Genomic DNA, 23,322 nt, shown 5'->3' with positions numbered 1-23,322 from the left:
CTTAATTATAAGTTGCTTACCTGTAACTGTAGTTTCCTGAGTAGTCACCTGTGAATGCATACAAGTGGTATTCTCTGCGCTCGTGCAGCAGCATTCGGAACCCTTTAAGAGCAAAAAAACGACCGTTAGCCCCTGGCCACGCCCACTCTCCCCCCGTATATATAGCCCGTGGGCGGGGCCAGCCGGCAGTTCTCTTCCGCCGCTAAGCAGCTGGAAGGTGCGGCATGACATATGAGGGGAGGATGGGTGGGTGTGTATGCATTCGCAGGTGACTACTCAGGAAACTACAGTTACAGGTAAGCAACTTATAATTTCCTGTCGTAGTCACTGCGAATGCATACAAGTGGTAGAATAGCGAGCTACTGACCGTGGACGGAGGGAGTCATGCCACCGCCGAAAACAACACCGCTCTGCCAAATTCCGCATCTCTCTTGGAGGCGATATCCAACTTGTAGTGGGACACAAACGACAGCGGGTTCGTCCATATAGCTGCTCGGCAGATGACATCCAATGGCACTCCCTTCATGAACGCTGTTGTGGTTGACACAGCCCTGGTAGAATGGCCCTTGACCTGCAAAGGTAAGTCTTTTCCTGCTAAACGGTAGCACAATTTAATAGTTGAAATTATCCAGGAGGAGAATCTCTGGGAAGACAAGGGCAAGCCCTCCATGTCCTTTCGGTATTTAATAAATAACCTTGGGGTCTTTCTAAGGGACGCCGTTCTATCTATATAAAATGCTATGGACCTCCTGACATCCAGGAGATGTAAACTTCGTTCCATGGGCAAAGTAGGATTTTGGAAAAACGAGGGAAGTATAATTTCCTGGGACATATGGAAAAAGGAGGACACCTTAGGTAAGAAGGCCACATCCGTTCTGAGCACTACTTTATCCTTATGCATCCTCAAATATGGTGGATCTACCCGCAGTGCGCACAATTCGCTTGCCCGTCTAGCTGAGGTGATGGCTGTTAAAAAAGCCGTTTTCCATGAAAGATAAGCAATATGAGCTGTTGCTAATGGCTCAAAAGGTGGCTTGGTTAAGTAGGAGAGTACTAATTCGAGGTTCCATGCTGGGGCTATTGGTGCTACTGGAGGATTTGCATTAGCTATCCCCCTCAAAAACATCTTAACTAAAGGATGAGAAAAACAGGACGGAAGACCCTCCTTCCGCCGAAACCATGAGATCGCTGCGAGGTAGCACTTCAGCGACGAATATGATAGCCCAGCATCAGAGAGGGAAACCAAAAAATCTAGTATCTTAGAGACCGAGGCAGTGGATGGATTCTCCCCCTGTGATCTCACAAATCTACAGAATTTCGACCATTTATAGATATATGATTTCTTAGTTGAGGCTTTATGGGAAGCCTCTATTATAGCCCGGACACTGCTAGATAAGGCTGAAAGGGGAATTACTGGCTCGGAAGAACTTTCCAAGCGGTCAATCTCAGTTTCTGGACCTCCGGATACAGGACCTGACCTCCCTGGGTCGACAGGAGATCCCGTCTTTCGGGAAGACGGAAGAAGATTCTCTGAGACATTTGTAGGAGAGGGGAAAACCAAGGTTGCCTCGGCCACCATGGGGTCACTAGAATGCAATGCGCGTTCTCCCTCCTTAATTTTGCTACTACCCTCAGCAGTAGGGGGAATGGTGGAAAAGCGTACAGTAGATGACTTGACCAATCTTGTAGGAACGCATCCCCCATGCAACCCTCCTCTAGGGAGGGGCGTCTCCGAGCGCAAAACAGGGCGCATTTTGTGTTTGCCCGGGATGCGAACAAGTCTATTTCTGGACGTCCCCATGCCTGAAAGAGTCTGTCCACCTCCCCCTGGTGTAGGGACCATTCGTGGTTCGCAAGCGGATTTCTGCTTAGTGTGTCCGCTAACGTGTTTTCCTCTCCCGGCACGTGAGTTACTACAAGGTGAATTCCTCTTTCCAAGCACCAATCCCAGATCTTGAGTGTGAGTCTCAAGAGTGGTTGAGAGTGTGTGCCCCCCTGCTTGTTCAAATAGAACATCACAGTCGTGTTGTCTGTGAGAATCTGTATGGTTTGACCCGTCACTACCCTTTCGAACGACTGCAATGCTCTTTCGACGGCGAGAAGCTCGAGAAGATTTATGTGAGCTCTTCTTTCCTCTTCTGTCCATTCCCCGTGAGCAGTAAGGTTCAGAACATGGGCACCCCATCCCAAAAGGGAGGAATCCGTCGTAACAGTGCATGTTGGCCTGGGGGCATGGAATGGGAAACCCTTGCATAGCCAGGATTTGTCCACCCAACAAAGGAGCGACCTGCGAACATCCTCGGGAATCGTAAGTTGGATAGTCTGACTGTCCATAATGGGATTGTAGACCGATATGAACCAGGATTGTAGCGGGCGCATACGAAGCCTGGCATAAGGAATCACAGCTGTCGCAGCCGCCATATGGCCTAACAAAACCTGGATGTGCTTGGCAGTGAGACAAGGGGCATGGATAGCCTGTCTGACTAGGTCCTGGAGATTGGCACATCGGTCCTCTGGAATGTAGGCCCTTTCGGTCATGGAGTCCAAGAGGGCGCCTATAAATTGGATTCGTTGAGATGGTGTCAATGCCGATTTCTCTACGTTGATGACGAGTCCTAGCGACTGTATAAGAGACAAAATAACAGAAAGTTGTGACTGAAGATGGGTACGGGAGTCAGCCACAACCAACCAATCATCTATATAAGGATAGACAGAAATTCCCCTAGTGTGCAGGTAAGCAGCCACCACGGACATACACTTGGTGAAGACCCGTGGGGCAGAGGACAAACCAAAAGGTAAAACATTAAAACTGTAAGCGTTGTCACCCACCATAAATGTAAGGTACCTGCGGTGACGCTTAGCAATGGATAAATGGAAATACGCATCCTTTAAGTCAATTGTTGCAAACCACGCACCTCTATACAACAGGGGCATGATAGTAGTAAGAGTAATCATGCGAAACCTCTTTGGAATAACGTGTTTATTCAACAAACGGAGATCTAAAATGGGCCGCAAGCCACCACCGCGCTTTTTAATAAGAAAGTAGCGCGAGAAAAAACACTGAAAATAAACATCATCAGCTATGGGAGAAATGGCCCCTTTTCCCAAAAGAGTTTGAACCTCCTCCCACAGCGGCTGAGAAAACGGTGTACGGCGAACATAACCAACCCGAGGTAAATCTAGGAATTCAATGAAATAACCCTGGGATATTATAGATAAAACCCACCTATCGGTGGTAATACCTGCCCAAACATTATAAAAAGGTGATAACCTATCACCAAACATAGGTGCACTTAAAGATGAATTCCTGGGTGCAACACTAGAAACATTAACGATAGCCGTTGCGTCCTCATGGCTAACTTTAGACGCATCAGGTAGCATGGAGGAATTCTGTCCTACTACGTCAAAGACGCTTCTTTTGATTCCCCTGAGGCTTCCCCTTGTTGGGCCAGTTCTGGGATCTTGGCCTAGAAAAGTAGGGATTTCGTCTACCCGCCTGTCCTCTATTGAAAGAATAACTACGGTTTCTATTTTGGCCAGTAAAAGAATTCCCTGAGTTCCTTCGGAAATTAGAACTGTACGGGTGCCAACGTTGTTTCTGCTGGGAGTATGGTTGCCAGGTGTATCCAAACTTATTGGCAGCCTGCCTCACATCCTGCTTTTCCTTAATTCTACTGTCAGTCTCGGGGTTAAAAAGACCCTCCTCATGGAAAGGAAGGTCTTCAGCTAATGCTCTACCCTCCTCTGACAGGTTTGCAGAACGTAACCATGCATGACGCCTTATAGACGTAGCTGTAGCATACAAATTCCCAGCCATCTCTGCCAGATGTTTTGCAAAATCTTTTTGGATTCTAGACAGTATCATCGCCTCAGCCTGTATGGCCTTAGGAAAGCGTTGGCGCTCTGCAGGGAGTGCGTCAATATATGGTAAAATTTTTGTCCATAAAAAACTTTGATATCCGCTCAGGTATGTGGCATAATGTGCCATACGCGTGAGCAGGCCCGCGGATATGTGGGCCTTCTTACCCAGGGTGTCCACCTTCTTTCCCTCCCTGTCAGGAGGAGTAGTAAGGGTGTTCTTAGGGCGTTTTGTTTTAGCCACTTCAGCTACCACTGTGTTGGGCCTCGGAGGGGTTACCACCCACTTATTGGAGGACACATCTATTTTGTATAGCATATCAAGTCGTTTTGGGATTGCAGGTACCAATGACGGGGACATATCTACCACTCGTGCCAGCTTTAACAGGTAAGGTAGTATCGGGAGAGTAGTGGCTGGTGACGACACCTGTTCATCAGAAGGGAACATGGGGTCGTCTACATGTTCCGGCACCTTTGGGGCGGGGAGATCTAACGCCTTGATCATCCTTCCCACTAGCACATTAAATTTATTTATTTCTGTTGCATGCATTGCAGATGCACCCTCAGTGTCCCCCTGGCAAAGGAAATCAGGCACATCGGAGTCCTCTGATGAACTGTCCAAATGTCCCTGAACCTGTTCATTCCCCTCAGCTTGAGAAATACAGTCAGCAACTTGAGGGGTTGAATCACCTTGGGCCCGATGGGAAGTGGGCTCATCATTGGCAACATCATTCAAGGGCAAGGTTGATCTTGCAAGGGCTAGTTCAGAGCCATGATAGTCTGCAGGTTGCCCTGCAGCAACTATGTTAGCTGATGGTGCTGTAGCTGGACTCGCTCCATCTCGGATATTCCGGGAATTGAGAGGTCTAATCTGGGCAGCTGCAGATGTAGATGGACCTCGGACATCAGCGGGGTGAACCCCACAGCCAGGGTCTCCCATCGCTTGGCGTTGCACAGCATTACATCTATAATCAGCAGCTTCAGGGGCGTGCCTGGACATATGGGGCAAATGACCCTCGTGATAATAGCTTGGATGGGGATAAAATCCCATTGGTGGCCTCCCCCAGTAAGGTGGAACTGGGTAATAGTGATGCTTATGCTTCCTTGAACGCTTTGAATGCCTGGGAGGCGGTGTCGGGGAACGTGAGGCCGAAGAAGAGGAAGACGACGAAGACGATGAAGGGACACGCCTTCTAGCTCCGCCCCTGGAAGCCGACCGGTAGCGCCGTCGACGGGAACGGGAGCTTTGCCTGGAGGGGGATCGGGAGCGCCTTGGACGCTTACTTCCCCTCCTCATCTCACGCCTTGGTGAAACACTTTCAAAGCCTTCACTGCTTTCGGGAGGCAGCGAGGGCTGTGTTCCTCTCTGTTGAGCCCGTCCCCCTGGAGGCGGGGCTAAGGCAGAATCGCCTCCTCCCTCTCCGATGTCGACGCCTGGAGGAGGAGTCTGAATAACGCGCCCCGCCTCCCTAAGCCGCTCGTCACCAATAGGAAGGATTGCGCATGCGCGCTCTTCCCTCTCAGCGCTCTCGACATCGACGCAAGCTTCAGGGCGAGAAATGGGTTGGCGGCTGCAGGAGGCCGCCTCGCCGATGTCGACGGAGTTCGGAAACGTGGAAGGAGAGGCCAGACAACTGGTAAGTTGCAATCCAGTGCCCTTGCTTTGCATTGCCTTCACAGGAGGGACAGCGGAGGCTCCTCGCTCAGAGACCCCCAAACCTTCCATAGGAGGTGGCTGATTCGGCACAAGTTGAGGCATAGGCGGGGTCACCCCTGATGACCTCGAGTCCCCCTCGCGCCGTTCTTGTACCGGCGTGGCTGCAGCGGTTTTTTCCGCCACCAGGGGGAGACCTTCGCTCCTCTCCTTCGATCTCGAAGGGGTCATAGCTGCATGATGGGCACTTGACGGTCCAACCGTCGACCCCAAAGCGGCCGTTTTCTTGCCCATGGCCGTGCGGCCATTTTGGAGCATCTTATCTTTTGCTTTCTTGAGCTTCTTTTTAGCCGCTACTGCCTCACCAACAGGTGGATCGATCCTAATCGGATCTGAAGATGGGAGCAGGGCTCTCTCATATAAGGCAGCCTTTAAACGTAAAATCCTGTTCTTCCTCGTCTGAGGAGTAAAGGATTGGCAGATAGCACACGATTGGTAGAGATGCGCCTCGCCCAAACAGGCGAGGCAAAGGTCATGTCCGTCGTTGTCCGGCAAGACATTAGGACACTTTGAACATTTTTTGAAAGAGCTAGTCGCCATCCTGATGATTCAGGAAGCTAACTCCACAGATAGCTCGCAAGAAGTGTAGGGTTCTCCAGCTGCTTTTTAGCGCGGATCAAGAGAACTGCCGGCTGGCCCCGCCCACGGGCTATATATACGGGGGGAGAGTGGGCGTGGCCAGGGGCTAACGGTCGTTTTTTTGCTCTTAAAGGGTTCCGAATGCTGCTGCACGAGCGCAGAGAATACCACTTGTATGCATTCGCAGTGACTACGACAGGAAATTAATTGTTTTTGTATCCTTCTAGTCATTTCAGACTTAGGACAATCGTAAGACCAAAGTTTAGAGCGGGGGCCGGGTAAATGATCTTGGAAGGCCACATCTGGTCCACAAGTAGTCTTTAGGTGGAGATATTGTTGTTCTGAGGGCAGAGTGGATAATAAAATGAAGGTCTATGGTACAACAGCTCGCCCATTTTTTCCAAGATGTTTTCTTGCATAAAACATTAATATTAATATAATAAAAGTATGAAAATTTCTTCTGTGAGTAGCTTTATTATATATTTTGAAACAGTTTCTGATTCATGGCAACCCTATCATGTGATTTTCCTGGAAAGAGGCTTTGAGGCTGAAATTTGCTCAAGGTCACCCAGTGGGTTTCCATGGCTGGGCAAGGATTCAAACTCTGTTCTTCAGAATCACAGTCCAATGTTCAAACCACGACACCACGCTGGCTCTCCTGTTGGCCTGATATTGAAATGCATCAGAGTTATCACCTTTTGTATAATTCAAATATTTCTTCCTTTTTGCTGAAGTTCAGGTATAAGTCTAGTTTGGAGAATTTAAATACGGAAAAAAGTGAGTCCACCAATTTGTACAGATGTGGTATCAATTTGCTGTTATGATCCCTCTTAGGAACTGAAGGTTGCTGGCAGTGTCAATCGATATGTGCAAAAGGAAAGTAAAAATTGGGAATGAAGAACTAAAATATTAAGACGGGGAGAACCCTAATCATACAAATGAGCATGTGAAGACATAAATGAAAAATGAAAAATGATTTCGGGGCGAAGCTAAGAGCATGATTAATGGTCTAGAAATCTTAGCAAACAAATTTAAGAAATGAGCTGTCACTACTCATATATATTCTTCCTAAGATACTAGAGACAAAGTTGAAGTACTTTGGCCACATCATGAGGAGACAGCAAAGCCTAGAGAAGACAATTATGCTGGGGAAAGTGGAAGGTAAAAGGAAGAAGGGCAAGATGGATGGATGGCATCCTTGAAGTGACAGGGAGCTCTGGCGTGGGCTGGTCCACGAGGTCACGAAGAGTCGGAGACGACTGAACAAATGAACAACAACAAAGCTTACAAACTCAAATTGTTGTTACTGTTTTACAAAGTGCTCATCCCATGTAAATATCCTTGAAGAAATTAAAGGTAGAGTTAAAAAATAATGAGAAACTGGAAGTGAAACAGACAGCAATTTTTGCATCCTGAAATAGTTACTATGATCTTCAAAGTTATCCAGTTCGGATAGAAAAAAAATACACATACATAGTACACATGCTTATTCCTTGAATTTCATAATATAAAAAGAGACATGTTTTAATATGAACATGGTAAGAATTTATTTTTTAACAAACAAGGTGATGGTTTCCATGTCTCCCAATCTATCCAGAATAAGGAAAATTTGCAACACCCCTCCAGAATAAAGTGCAACACTTAAAGCTTCATTTAAAACATTCATGCAGTGTATATTTACTGCCAAAAATCAACAAGAAGTAAACTAAGTTCGCTGTCAGGTAACAGGCATGTCATCCACGTCACTTGCCCTGAGCACTATTTATTCAAATCTCTATATAAGAAACCAGGAGGCCTGCTAAAAATAAAACTGTTAATAATGAAAAGCAGATGGAAAAAATAACTTTTATTTTATTTTCAGAATTCTGTGCACCCCTTACCATCTGCCTCACTGGCAATCAGTGCGGTGGAGTATTATCAACCACACTGACTTTCCAAACAACTAATCTACATATTCATTATTAAAACAGAAAAGACACATCTGGTCAAAGCAACACCACAAATCCAGTTTTTCCAGATCAACGAACATAAGTTATCCCAAAGGTATATCCTGCTTAGTTTAACAGAGTACTGTAAGAAACATTGCTTAGGAATGCAACTATAGCAGCCCATGAATTGACCCATTAAAATAGTGACCTCTTATTACATATTTGAAAAGAATTATGCACTGAATATCTATTTATCTATCTCTCTGTGTGTCAATTTATATTTTGGGTTTGTAGAAAGGACAGGAAGAATCCATGTCAAGCATGTGGCACCCAACCACACCCAATGGTACAGGGAAATAATGTCTTGAAGCTGAAAGCTGAATGACCATCAGGCTCACTTATCTTTGTTCAACTTTTCAAAACCTAGTTGTAGAAACAACCTACAGTGAGAAGGCACAGACACTGCCAGAAAGAAGTCTCAAATCATAAACAAGGTCTTAAAACTAACCACAATGGGAAGGTGTGGAATCTTTATCCGTCTAGAACTACACCAATGTTTTGAAAGCTGTTCTGATGGCGGAAAGGTTAAAAACAAAGACTGAGGTGGAAATTGATGTACTACAGAAGAAGAAATTTATGGAAAAAGAGCTGTGAAAGTTGAAGACCTAGTCTATCTTCTAAAGTCAAGGGTTGAATTATGGCTGCTGTTGTGACTAAAATCAAGTTGTCTTGGGGCTGTGAAAGTTATGGAACTCTGGCAGTCAAATTGTGCTGTCGTTCTGATAATCAAAACAGAATCTGCTCCAGTCCTTGTTGATAAATGCACATAGAGGAATGTTATTAAAATGTAGCAAAAATGGCAGGTGATACAAGCGAGATACACCAGGAGAGGTGAAACTCAGTAGATTTGACAAGGAGTTATCACTGAGCTCCCTGGCCTGTTTGACCAAACTTTCTGAGATCTTGATGTTCCAAAATACATGGGGCTCTTGTCTAGTAAATTGAACGATGTTATCTAAGAGGTGGCCTACTGCATTATTTTCACTGTAGCAGACACAAGGTCCATAATCACCAGTGAACTCTGTCCTCCTGAGAACTTCACCTTAGTCACAGGCAAGCTCTCTCTATAGTTTGTAGAGTCTAATTCAGGGGCTTTGTTATTGACTATCTTCTAACCTGACAGGAATGTCAGTTGTCTTGCACCCAAACCAAGGCAACGGACCAAGGATACGACTGTTAAATGGGGAATAAAATCCAAAAGAACACTATAGCAAAGGTGTGGCTAAGATCAAAGTAGAGGGACAAAGACAAGTAGTTCTGCTCTACTTAAGGAAAAGAAACTGGCCAGGTAACTAGGACCAATCAGAAGTCAGCTTCAAGGGACAAATTTTCCCTTCTTTCTTTGGAACAGTGATGGGAGAATATGAGATGATTCCACTTTTCCCAATCTAGAAAATAATTATGTTTATGATATTTCAGACTGAGATACATGCATGCAAGCTATTTTCTAGTGTCAAAATGCTAATCAATTTTTTTTTTTGCAGGTTCGAATTCAGGGAGCACGGAGGAGCTCCCTCTGTCAGCTCCGGCTCCCCACGTGAGAGAAGCCTCCTACAAAGATGGTAAAACATCAAAACATCTGGGCATCCCCTGGGCAATGTCCTTACAGACAGCCAATTCTCTCACACCAGAGGCGACTTGAAGTTTCTCAAGTTGCTCGTGACATGAAAAAAAAGCATGAAGAAAAATTTCTTGAGGTAGTGCAAATGAAACATAGGAAATAGTTGGCTGCAGAAGGTGCAAGTATGAGAATGTACAAAATCCGAATGGGCAAGACCTTGTTTAAATGCTAAGCACAATTTGACAGAACAGTCCAGTTGGGAGAAATACAATTTTAAATTGCACCGTTATATTCCATAATTGGCTAGGTTTGGACATAATGGCTTATTGTTTATGAATGAATGAGCTGGAGCTGCCACAATGGTATGATTTCTTCATTGCGAAACAGTTAATGAAATGTGAGACTGTTGCACCAACGCATTATAACATGATTTATGATAGCAGTGCCCTGAAGCCAGACCACATGCAGCGCCTATGTCATATGTATTACAACTAGCCGGGCCTGATCTGTGTGCTGGCGCCCTGCCAATACACGCATAAGCTGACCTTCCTGGTTGGGCAGAGCATCCTCTAGGAGCCCAACCTGGCCCTGGCCAAGATCCTGCATTACCTGTGATGGTGATGAGGGGGGAATAAAAATGGTTCATTTTCTGACTTGAATATTCTACCGTTGACTTATGTGGCTTGGGGGGGGGGGTGCTTGGATGTTTTTCTTTGCCCCAATGCTTCTCTCATTTTATTGCTGCCAATGAAGGATAAATTGATTGTATATATATTTTGATCAATGGCTATTGCCATATTGTATTGATCTTATTGCTCTTGTTAATTTTTATGTCTGCTTTTAAATGTGTTATTAGTTTTAATGTTGATATATTGTATTTATATGTTGTTTATCACCTCACTCCAAAAATTTGAGTCTAATTTTAGAAATTTTAATGAGATTTTAAGGATTTAATACGTTTGTAATTATGTGTATTGTTTTACATTTTGTTTACTTAAGTTGTTTTACAATTTATTGAGTGGTTTTTTATTTGTTTATATATTATTGTTTGGCATTGAATGTTGGCCATTGTGTGTTTTGTTGTAAGCCACCCTGAGTCCCTTCGGGGAGATAGAGTGGGCTACAAATAAAGTTTCATTCATTGTTTATGAGCAGCCTATGCAAGTACACAGCTTGAATGCTCCTGTGGCAAGCAAGAACACACACGCTTATGGTCTGCTTACTGTGATGGCCAAACTCTGGTTTACTACCAATTTAACTGGCCGGTCAGGGAAGAAGCATGACAGAGTACCAGATTTAGACAATAAGCATTACTTGGCCGTTCCCACATAGACAGGAACCAAGTGGGCTGCACAAATCAAGAAGCTGCCCTGGTCACACTGAGCCACACTTCTGGCTTATAGTGATGTCTGATCACCCCCAGACTGCAACAGACTGTTTTTCTTTTTTGGACCAAAGGAAAGACAGCAAAATTTAGTTATTTTAAATGTTCAGCAAGTAGCTGGTGACACAAACAGTGGGTATCCCTTGATATTATCACTATTACTGATCGAGTGACAGGAATAGCATGCAAAAATGCCAAAATATAGATTCAGCCCTGAACCACAAGCACAGGAGATATGTTTTCAGGGCCCTATACATCTTTATGCTCATCTGAAAATAAGCTGTTTATAATAAATAAGCAGTTAGCTTGAAACTCATTTTATACTAATTGCCAACATTCTCTAGTTGTAATACACATTATTGCTATTGCTTCCCCATTGACCTATCTAAAAACATGATATAAAGGTGAAAGTTCACAATAAATGAACTACATAATTAAATGAAACATAGCTTCAAATAAGCAATGGTGTGTTTAAATTCATCCTCACTGAGAATCAAAATATCCCTGCATAAGAAAAGTGTTATAAACGTGAGTAAGAAGTACTATTAATTCATTTTCAGACAAAAATATAGCCAGCAGCTGGTTTTCTATTTTTGTCTTCAAAAACACAGACTTTGCTTGGACATTCGCAGAGCATTGTGCGTAAAAATATAAAAGCACTTTGTGCATGATGGGAAGATTAAAACTTTGGTCTGTCTCCAGATCAGCTGATTGTCATCTCATAAAATGAACATGGCTCAGGTGATACTGTGAATATATCCAAACTGTCTGTTTAAGAGCTAATAGCACTTCTGTGGTGCCTCGCTGCACTCTCCACTAGATTGACCTCTTTGTGGAAAATACCAACAAGGCTGTTACGATGATCATGTAACACAAAGTTCAGAAGCCCAGAGGGGAGGTTTACTGCTATATGGCACTCTCCGTCGGGTGGTTGAACTGCAAGCCACAGACGCAGCAGCAGCGACATCTTCTTCTACTTCTTCAGTTTCCTCCATGACTTCACTGTAACATTCTTCATAGGGCTTTTCTAAGCGTTTTAAGACTTTCTCAACCTGGGAAGGAAGATGTAGAACACATTCTAGCAAACACTGAACTTTTATTTATTTTACTGATGGTTTCTTTTCTTATTGATATTTGACCTCCGGACCCTTCAATCTTTATTTGAATAAATTTACTGGATTTATACTATAAACCCCAACAGCACTACTTACCTCCATGAAGTCACCATTTTCAGCTGCCTCTATTGCATTTTGAGCAATGTAATTTCTTAAAATATATTTTGGATTGTTTGAATTCATAATTTTTACGTGTTCAGCATGCCAGGTATCAACACTGCTAACATGTTCCATTTCTTTTTCAAGTCGAGCTCTGAAAACAAAATCAGAAGCAAAATTATGACAGTCTAATTGCCAGGGGTTCAAATCAGCATAAAATTCCCTGTTGCATAGCAGAAGGGACTCTTCACTTCTGTTAGGGAGCCAAATATCTGGAAGGCTTTTATTTCTTAAGTTTCAGTAACACACAATATTTACAATATCTACAATCTGTCTTTCTCCTATCTTCATCCAGAAACTTCAACTCTCATCAAAAACTCATTGGGTTACTACAAACGTATATACAACAGTCTAAGCACTCTATTACAGCCCAGTTACAGTGACACCTGTGGCTAATCCTGAGACATTGATTCTGTTAGCACTTAAAGAAATGCTGAGTAATTTACACATTCAGATACTAATCTGATGAAAGATGCTTGCTTTAGAGAAAGAAAGGAGAGGAGGACAAGGAGAAAAAGAGGACTTTGTGGGGATCCTGGCCTTGAGGCTTCTGAGGTAGAAAAGCCTGTGCCTTCCCTTCCCTTCCCTTCCTACGGGTCTTGTGGCCTATCCCTCCCTTCCTAGCTTGTGAGTGTGTTTTTGGGGAGGGGGGTGGTGTTGGGAGGGGCTTCCTTTCCATTTCATCTTGGGCATGGGGCTTTTTTCCTTTCATTCCCATCTTAGGAAGTCTGAGGACGTTTTCTTCCCTTCCCGACTTGAGAGCTTCTCCCCCCCTCTTGAGAATATATGGGATCTTTTATTTCCTTCCCATCTTGGGTGACGAGGAGGGGGGCTTTCCTTCTTATTTTGTGCTTCACACTCTTCCCTTCCTTAATGCCTCAACTGACATATCTGCCCATGAAGACACTGTTATGGAGTTTATTTCCCTTTGAATTATTTGTGCTGAGGAGAAGAGAAGTTGCCAAAATAGGTTTAAAATACATTTATGGTTTACTATTAGTTAAAGTTTGACTTATATACATTTCTATGACAAACAGGGGTTGTGAGTTGAAAAAAATTAGGAAGACCTGATTTAAAGAATCTTCAGTACACCCTACTATAAATATCTCTACTATAATACTAAGATTTCATCCTTGAGAACTTACCTTACTGAATAGTATAGACTACTTTACAAGGAAAAACATTGAGGAGAAACACTTCCAATCAAATAAGACTAGTAAGAGAAAGATTTGACCATAACAAATGCTGCAGTATAAAACATTAGGTTTTATGTGTAGTCGTAGAAGGAAATATGAAAATATTACTTGCATTTCATGAAACAGATTCATGAATAGATGATATACTAATATACTTTTTTAAAGAGTCCCACTAAAATAGAATGCATTAGTTATACTCACTTGTATTTCTGTAACCAGTCTTTCCAGTGTCCTTTATTTCTACTTAGTAATTCAGATGCTGTTAACTGCTGCAGCTTAGAAAACTGTTCTATGCGTTCCAATTCTTTATTTATATTGGATTTTGTTCCGATTAGGGCAAACAGTTGTGGGTTAGACTGTGCTAACATCAGCATCATTGAAAGTTGCCTAGAAAAGGAAGAGGAACAAAAAAGGAAATGATATTGATAGCAATTAAGTATTATCAATTAAAAGTTACAAGTTATTGAACTGAACAGTGAAATACTGTACAGTACTTCTATGGCATTGATGTTTTTAACCTCTATAGGTATTTTGAACAGAAGCAAGCAGATACGGCACTTTGTATATTTTAACCACGACAAGCAGCTAACTTTGATGTTATTCTAATAGATCTCCAAATGACAGGCAATTTGAATCCTAACTTGTGAGTAATAACTTAAATGGCACAATAAGTTTTAAAACTGGAATCCATTACTATCCACTTTATTAAAATGTTTTGCTGATTCACTTTAATCCTATCCACTTTCTACTGACTGAACTAGCTAAAAAGTCCCCCTTTGAGTACCCCTTCGGGGGGGGGGGGGGGAGGGAGGGAAAGGCAGGGTATAAATATAGGAAATAAATAAATAAATAAAATCTCATTGTATTTATATTTATATAAAAATATCCTGTCTTTCCCCTCTAAAATGAAGTAGCCCAAGACATCTAATAAAATATGAAAACAGATAGTCTTACTAGAACAGCCCCATTACACTGTTATCAGAATAGAAAACAAACTAGTGAGCTGTTATTGCTCTGTTCACAACTCAAGACTGTCCAAACATACCTTGACAATTCATCACCTTTTCCCCACTCACAAACGGACATAAATATAAATCCTGAAAACAAAGCATTTTTACTTTGTATCTGGCAACAGAACAATATACCTGGGATCCATCTGAGGTCTGTAAGCAACTTTAAGTTCTTCTAAAGATGAACACTGATTTGAAATCTTGTCTAAGAAGTCTTCTAGTTTTAAAGGATCTGACTCTACGGGAAAAGAGCTCAGCAAGTGGAAAGTGTTTGTAAAATCTGCACCTGTAAAACAGATTAAGAACTTTACATTCAGTCACACCATTTGTTATTCAACTTTCTACAACATATACTGAATATATGTACCATTATTTTCTACTATTATATTTTATGTGGATATGCAAATTAATAATACATTTCTGAATATAGATCCACACTAACCTGTGACTTGCATAGTTTCTAAGAAGTCAGAAACCAATTTATCATCTTCAGCTAACTGAAGCTGGATCAATCCTAGCTTCTTTCTCATAATCTGCAAATAATGTTTCCCAAATTCCGCATCGTACTCTTCCTCCAGAATGGGTATGCTGATCTCCAATGGAAGTTCTGGAACTAAGGCTTCAGCAAGTTTGCCTAGATTCCACTTACAAACTTCTGGTTGTTTGTTATAAGCATAGCGTCCTGTGTTATCAGAACCATTGCAAATATGTTCAGGATCATACCTAGAAAATAGAAACATTCAGCCCAAGGTTTTAGCTTACATGACTGAATAAACATATTATAATCAATAAATTGATACTTTAGAAACTATTTGAAAATTAATTGTTTTAAGATTTAAATGGAATCCCTGTATTGGTAAGTGCAACTAACTACAGATCAAAAATAATAATACAATCAAATATTTACAGACAAAAATTAAAATATTTAATTTTTTTAAAAATGAAATGTAGGATATTTTAGTGATTTCTTTCACCATTCTTATTTTTATTCTTATTATTAGCTTGCTTTTTGTCTCCAAAAAAGAGACTCATATTTTAAAATGCAATGTGGCCCATGTCAAAAAAGTTTGCTCCTGCCTGTTGTATAGTCTAGATAGTCATACATATATTTTAATTAAGGAACTACACTAACCTGTCCATAAATCCAAATGGTCCATAGTCGATTGTGACTCCAACTATGCTCATATTATCAGTGTTGAGCACACCATGGCAAAATCCAACACACTGCCACTCAGCAACCATCCTTGCTGTCCGTCGTGTTATCTTAATTTTTTAAAAAAGGAGTTCAAGCTATAATATATATGTTGACACTCATGCTGTATTACTTTATTATAAACAGTTACAGAAATGCATACTGAGCATCTGTAACAATTCATTGATTAATGCACAGCCTTTTCTATGGTTCCCTCAGTTTCAAAACCTAATGACCATTTCTCTTTTTTTGGTGAAATTATCCTTGTACAGGGTGGTATTGTCAACTGCATTTTGAACTCTGTTGTTTTGGTCACTAAACATCGAAATTGTCAATTACAATGATGACCCTATTTTTAAGAACTGAAGAACTGTATAACAAATTCGTACATTGTTAAACTTAGACAATTTCAGATCACACTAGTTTTTGACCAGAGGTAGAAATGAAATATAGTGAAAAGGAGTCATTTAGCAAATTAAACATTTATTGTGGTAAATGAATGTTTTTTCTACATGAGGACAATTGCTGCCTGCATTTACTGAGCATAAAATAGGGCCAGGAGAACCTTAAATACAATTACACACCATGAACCCTATTTGTGTTTACTTAAAAAACAATTCCTAAAACCCCCCTTAAATCCTTATAGAGCAGTAACTTGTGCCACTGTGCATACAACAAAACAAAAAAATATTGTTGTTAAAAGTTTAGGAATTGAGACACAAAGGGCACCTATATCAACAGGTTTGAATGTGGATAATGAGGATAGAAATCTCTGCTAAAGTACTAGGGCTACAGCATGCTTTGGGAGGAGTCTTCATTTTAAACCATAATCACAAATGTGAATGTGGGTAAAAAGAAGGTAAAACCTATGAAACATGTAAATTATCAGATATGAAGTGTCTTACCTCACGGAAAAAAGCAGCATTCCGCTCAACTTTATTGTCCGGGTGTGCTTCAAGGATCTCTGGATAGAAAGTACTGATTACATAATCAAGCATTTGTATTCGGATGTCATTTCTATTGACACTGGGGCCTTTGCGTCCTGTATATTCATCAGCAGGTTTAAAAATTTCAAATGATCCAAACCTGTTTAAAATAAAAGTATTTATTTATAGTGTATATGTTCCTTACGTCACCTGTTGACTTATGATGACCCAATGCATTTCCTAGAATTTGCTGAGGCTAGGAATCGTTTTGTAAATTTCTTTCTCTAAAATACAGTCTCCCATATCTGTTTACCAATCTGATCCAGCTCATCCAACATTCTGTATTATCCATTGCAGTCTGCCTCCCGCCCGGATCCATAGCTGTTTCAATACATTGAGATGTTTTGATGCTAAATTCGTAAATACAGTAATTACTACATAATGTTACCATGTACTGAACTGCTTTTTCTGTCAATTTGTTGTAAAACATGATGTTTTGGTGCTTAATTTGTAAAATCATAACGTAATGTGACATTTAATAAGCTTTGCCTTAAGCCCTCCTTATTATCAGACATTTTTGCATATCCAACTTTCTGCCAGCCTGTTTACGTTAGATAAGCGAGACTCTACTGTACATGTCCTACAGCCCTCATCATGCGTAGCAAGTGCTATCTTGAGATGAAAGGAGCTATATCTTAGCAAATTCTGTTTTGCCATCAGAATAGAATCATATAAAAAGTAGAAGCTTTTAAAAGAATGCAAGGATTCTAGGATGAATTTTGTAAGAAGATATCAAGTGGTCTCTCTAAAATTTCAAATGTTTTTGCTCACTTGCTGAAACATATTTGAGTGTTGTTTTTGTTTGCTCCATAGGAATCTATCCCTAGTCTTTACATGTATTTTCATGTCTGGTACCAACATTTCTGTTAAGCAAGCCATGTCTGGGAACAAATTAATTTTGTTAATTGAGATATACTTGTTATACATGTAATTTAATGGTCTTTCCAGAATCAAACATCCAACTATTGTTCTACTCAGAAGGCATCTTTGAACTTTTAGGTTTACACAGGATAAAATGCAATTTCTGAGTTTTGAGATTTGATTCAGGAGAACCCCCAAAAAATTAGCTAGTGCAAATAAAGCCGTTACAGACTAATGAATATCCTGTTTTCTCTGACAATAAATGAAAGCCAAAGAGATCCATAGCTAAGTATTTACAATCATAGCACACAAACATTCCAGGTGCTTAAAGAATTATCTGCTACTAATCTAAAACCTACATAAGCTACAAGTAATACTTGATTTAAATCCAACCAGCATGTTTACCTAATAAAAGTTGGGGCTATTCTCAGGACAACTGTACATTTTTCTTTCTTTGGATTTCCATCATAAAAAATATCCCGAATAACTTCTGAATCAGAAGTTACACATGTCCCAGCTCTGGTTGTGGGTATTCCAAGATGAAACATTGCTTCACTGCAAAGGAATTCTCTTATGCTTGATCGTAGAACTTTACGGCCATCTGCTTGTCTGAAATTCATAAAGAAAAGAGAGATCTGTAATGAAATGTTGTGTCGGAAATCCCATATTTTCAAAAAGAAGAAAATTTCCAAGTAATCCAAATGTGAAACAACAGTATTCTTTCCTATTATACTGCTGTCCTATACAGATTTTTCTCAAAAGTAAATCCCACTGAATAATTAGGACTGTTGGTGCCCCCGGCGGTAAAATAGGTTAAACCCTTGTGCTGACAGGACTGCTGACCGAAAGGTCAGCGGTCTGAATCTGGGGAGTGAGCTCCTGTCTGTCAGCTCCAGTTTCTCATGCACAATTGGCACTGCCAAAATTACCATCTGTTATAAATCAAGGTGTACATGAGAGAAGCCTCCCACGGGATGGTAAAACATCTGGGCTTTCCCTGGTCAATGTCTTAATACACAGCCAATTCTCTCACACCAGAAGCAACTTGCAGTTTCTCAAGTCACTCCTGACACACAAAAAAAGGACTGTTATAAATCAAGGTGTACTAGCAATTTACTGCTATCTGATGGGTTACATTTAAATACATTAAGGCTCCCAGGGGATATCATGGATATCAGAAATCACAGATATGATTGAATGTCATTACATTACTTGATTTCTGTTTCCAGCACTCTCTCTGAACATATAATGACAAGAAAGCCCTGTGGTTGACAACAACCTGAAGGCACACAGCAATGATGTGTCAAGCAAGCACGGGACCTACCGTGCAGAATTAACATACAACAGATTCTCAGGAAACTGGAACAAACATAACTCTTGACAAAAAAACAAAAACAAAACAAAACAAAACCAAATCAATAATAAATACTTGAAATAAAAATTGAAAATAAAATCAATTTTTATAATAGTAAAAGCATGTTGGATTAGATCCGCCTTTGTGTTAATTCACTTTTAATTACAATTCTGGCAGTCCTCGAGTTACAAACATCTGACTTACGACTCATAATTAAGTTTGGGAGTGAAACAGAAAGTGAGAGAAATCTACCCCGCCCCCCCCCCCCCCCCGAAAGGAAATTCATGCCTGAAAGAGTTATCATGGGGAAAAATGTGTCTCCACTGAAGCTTTCTTACCAACCCTTTTTTCAGCAACTAGGCACATTTTTCCAAATCCAATACTCACTGGGACAGAAAGTGAGAGGAAATCTGAACATGGGCACATAAAAGCAAAACAAACACCACAGGGCCATTAGCCTTTTCTTATGCTATCCAAAGGTAATTACATATATAGATACATATGTATGTATAACTATACACATAATTAAAGTGAAAATGTGTATATGTGTATGTGGCGGACATGTTCACTTATACAGACAGGCTCCCGCCTCCATAAACAGCTTTAATCCGCAGTGCTGAAGAGTCACCAGAAACCCTACCTCCAATGAGGTAGGGTTTCTGGTGATCTTTCAGGTTATAGTGGGCCCCATGAACATGTAGCCCAAACCCTGTCAATTTCCTCCCCAAACACCATACTGCTCACCACCCAAGTGAAGGCTTTCATTCAGGGACAATTTCATTCTAGATGTTCTGTTTTTCCTCCTGAGGTAAAGGTAAAGGTAGTCCCCTGACATTAAGTCCAGTCATGTCTGACTCTGGGGTGTGGTGCTCATCTCCATTTCTAAGCCGAAGAGCCAGCGTTCTCCATAGACACCTCTAAGGTCATGTGGCCGGCATGACTGCATGGAGCGTCGTTACCTTCCCACTGGAGCGGTACCTATTGATCTACTCACATTTGCATGTTTTCGAACTGCTAGGTTGGCAGAAGCTAGGGCTGACAGCAGAAGCTCACACCGCTCCCCAGAATCGAACCTGCGACCTTTCGATCAACAAGCTCAGCAGCTCAGTGCTTTAACCCACTGTGCCACCGGGGGCTCCTGAAGGGACACCCAAATCCAGCTAACGTCAGATCTGGACCAAACTTGGCACACTGACCAAATATAGCCAACTGTAAATAATGGCACAGTTTGGGGAGGATTGACCTATGGTTTTAGGAAATGTAGTTCACCCACATCCTTCTGTATTTTCTAATGGGAGCATTCATAAACAACGAAATCAGTGAGTGTCTTTTTTCTAATAGTGTTACTAATTAACTAAATAATATTACCCAACACCCCAAAACAAACAATGCCTTTTACAAATAACCCAGGCACCGCCTGGTACTCAAGCTAGTGAGTGTGTGTGTTGTGTGTGTGTGTGTATGTATATATATATATATAGGTAAAGGTTGTCCCCTGACATTAAGTCCAGTCATGTCTGACTCTGGGGTGTGGTGCTCATCTCCCTTTCGAAGCCGAAGAGCCGGCATTGTCCATAGATACCTCCAAGGTCATGTGGCCGGCATGACTGCATGGAGCACTGTTACCTTCCTGCCAGAGCGGTACCTACTGATCTACTCACATTTGCATGTTTTCGAACTGTTAGGTTGACAGAAGCTAGGGCTGACAGCGGAAGCTCACACCACTCTCCGGAATCAAACCTGCCACTTTTCGGTCAACAAGCTCAGCGCTTTAACCCACTACGCCACTGGGGGCCAGTATATATATATTTGGCTGGAGTTACACTTTAAAATATCCCAGTTCCAACTTACATACAAATTCAACTTAAGAACAAGCCTACAGAACCTATCTTGTTCATAACTTGGGGAGTGCTTGTACTATATTTCATTATTAATATGCCAATACAGGCTGTATGGTACTCCACAGTATGTGGTTATGGAATTAGTTGGGATTATTTTTATTAGGAACGCTCCAGCAACCACATACAACAGGGGTCCTCAAACTAAGGCCCGGGGGCCAGATACGACCCTCCAAATTCATTTACCCAGCCCTTGCTCAGGGTCAAGCTAAGCCTGAAACAACTTGAAAGCACACAACAACAACAATCCTATCTCACCAGCCAAAAGCAGGCCCAAACTTCCCACTGAAATACTAATAAGTTTATATTTGTTAAAATTGTTCTTCATGCTAATTTTAAGTGTTTTTGCACTACAAATAAGATATGTGCAGTGTGCATAGGAATTCATTCATGTTTTTTTCAAATTCTAATCCAGCCCTGCAACAGTTTGAGGGACTGTGACCAGGCCCTCTGTTTAAAAAGTTTGAGGACCCCTGACATACCACCTTTATCCGGCATCTACCAACCCCCATGGACGCCGGTTAACTGAGACTCGAGTGTAGTTTGACCCCACTTTTAATTCCTACAGAATCCTGGGAGTTGTAGTTAGGCTGCTTGGCAGGGGAGGCTGAAGACTTTGTGAAACCACAAGTCCCAGGATCCCACAGTATTGAGCCACGGCAATCAACGGCTTTGATTCTACTGAAGGGAGGGGCCTGAGGTAGGCTGTTAGGAATGGTGGGAGTTGAAGTCCAACCCCGCTGGAAGGCCGCAGCTTGCCCGTGGCTGTAGGAGAGTGTGGGCGCGGCTTTCTTTTTCTCTCTCACCGGGAGAAGGGCGTGAGGCCGGCTCCCTTGAGCTGCGCCTCCCAGCGCTCTCCCTCCGCGTTCAGCACCTCGCCCAGGTAGATGGCGGCGCCGTCCCCGAGCTGCCCGGCGAAGCTCCCGAACTGGTGCCCGCAGTAGCAGTGGGCGGCGGGCTCGGCGCCGGGCGGGAGCCGGTTCCCGCTGAAGTACAGCGCCGCCTCGGCCTTCTCCGCCTCCGTCCGCGGCTCCCTCAGGCCCAGCAGCGCCAGCGCCGGCGCGGAGGCCGCCACCAGGCTCGGGTTGGCCAGCGGCGTGGGCCGCACCCGCGAGAAGCACGCTCCCGGCACCGGGCGGGGCACGTTCTCCTCGCTGGGGTCCACAGGGAGGGCCCGCAGCGCCCGGTTGTCGAAGCGGAGCGAGCCCAGCCAGACGGGGGAAGGCGGAGGAGAGGACGACGACGACGACGCGGCAGCGGCCTCCATTTTGGCGCGCGGAGGCGAAGAGGCGGCTGCGGAGAAGAAGCAGCGGCTGAGGGAGCGTCGGTTACTACGCAGCACCGCTGCTGACGCCATCTGGCCTCGAGCCACCGGCGGGGGCGCTGCTGAGCAACGAGCGCCGTCTCGCGCGCGGCCCCGCCCACTTGCGCACGCGCCTCTTCAGATTGGCTTGCCCCGGAGCTCGCGCTGGCGAGCTCGCTTTGTAATTGCACCTCAGCACAGGAAACTAGCCAATGGCAGGCCGAAGGGATAGCCATAGACCAAAACAAAAAAGAGGATGAAACCAGCGTGAAGTGTCATCAGTTGGGAGCTCCTCCCCTCAGCAGCAACTACTGCTCTGGGACCAGAGTGAAGAGCTGGGGCCAGGAAGAGAGTTCCACCTTGGCTCCTGCACTGTGCTAATAATATAATATATTGTATATACATATGATATTTATAATAGTCCACTATAATGTAATACAGTTGTTGTTGTTCATTCATTCAGTCGTCTCCGACTCTTCGTGACCTCATGGACCAGCCCACGCCAGAGCTCCCTGTCGGCCGTCACCACCCCCAGCTCCTTCAAGGTCAGTCCAGTCACTTCAAGGATGCCATCCATCCATCTTGCCCTTGGTCGGCCCCTCTTCCTTTTGCCTTCCACTTTCCCCAGCATAATTGTCTTCTCTAGGCTTTCCTGTCTTCTCATGATGTGGCCAAAGTACTTCAACTTTGCCTCTAGTATCTTTCCCTCCAGTGAGCAGTCGGGCTTTATTTCCTGGAGGATGGACTGGTTGGATCTTCTCGCAGTCCAAGGCACTCTCAGCACTTTCCTCCAACACCACAGCTCAAAAGCATCGATCTTCCTTCGCTCAGCCTTCCCTAAGGTCCAGCTCTCACATCCGTAGGTTACTACAGGGAATACCATGGCTTTGACTAGGCGGATCTTTGTTGCCAGTCTGATGTCTCTACTCTTCACTATTTTATCGAGACTGGACATTGCTCTCCTCCCAAGAAGTAAGCGTCTTCTGATTTCCTGGCCACAGTCTGCATCTGCAGTAATCTTTGCACCTAGAAATACAAAGTCTGTCACGGCCTCCACGGTTTCTCCCTCTATTTTCCAGTTGTCAATCATTCTTGTTGCCATAATCTTGGTTTTTTTTGACGTTTAGCTGCAACCCGGCTTTTGCGCTTTCTTCTTTCACCTTG

General features: G+C 42.9%; 2 protein-coding genes across 2 annotated transcripts; both read right to left on the bottom strand.

Annotated features, from left to right (window-relative positions):
- Positions 1 to 24: 24 nt before the first annotated feature.
- Positions 25 to 6,352, bottom strand: LOC137097186 (serine/arginine repetitive matrix protein 1-like). Its single transcript, XM_067469035.1, has 2 exons — positions 368 to 6,352; positions 25 to 102 (listed from the first exon to the last, which is right to left on the bottom strand). The coding sequence occupies exon 1, from the start codon at positions 6,110 to 6,112 to the stop codon at positions 3,404 to 3,406; it is 2,709 nt and encodes a 902-aa protein (XP_067325136.1). The 5' UTR covers positions 6,113 to 6,352; the 3' UTR covers positions 25 to 102; positions 368 to 3,403.
- A 1,321-nt stretch (positions 6,353 to 7,673) lies between these two features.
- On the bottom strand, positions 7,674 to 22,250 carry SELENOO (selenoprotein O). The gene is made up of 9 exons (XM_060777783.2): positions 21,662 to 22,250; positions 18,009 to 18,212; positions 16,662 to 16,842; positions 15,697 to 15,827; positions 15,007 to 15,287; positions 14,700 to 14,850; positions 13,756 to 13,941; positions 12,296 to 12,452; positions 7,674 to 12,136 (listed from the first exon to the last, which is right to left on the bottom strand). Exons 1-9 carry the CDS (start codon positions 22,210 to 22,212, stop codon positions 11,939 to 11,941), a joined length of 2,040 nt encoding a protein of 679 aa, XP_060633766.2. The 5' UTR covers positions 22,213 to 22,250; the 3' UTR covers positions 7,674 to 11,938.
- Between the last annotated feature and the right edge of the window lie 1,072 nt (positions 22,251 to 23,322).

The sequence above is a fragment of the Anolis sagrei genome, chromosome 5, assembly GCF_037176765.1.
Source record: "Anolis sagrei isolate rAnoSag1 chromosome 5, rAnoSag1.mat, whole genome shotgun sequence".
NCBI lineage: Eukaryota > Metazoa > Chordata > Lepidosauria > Squamata > Dactyloidae > Anolis > Anolis sagrei.
This window is presented reverse-complemented; position numbering and strand designations above follow the sequence as displayed.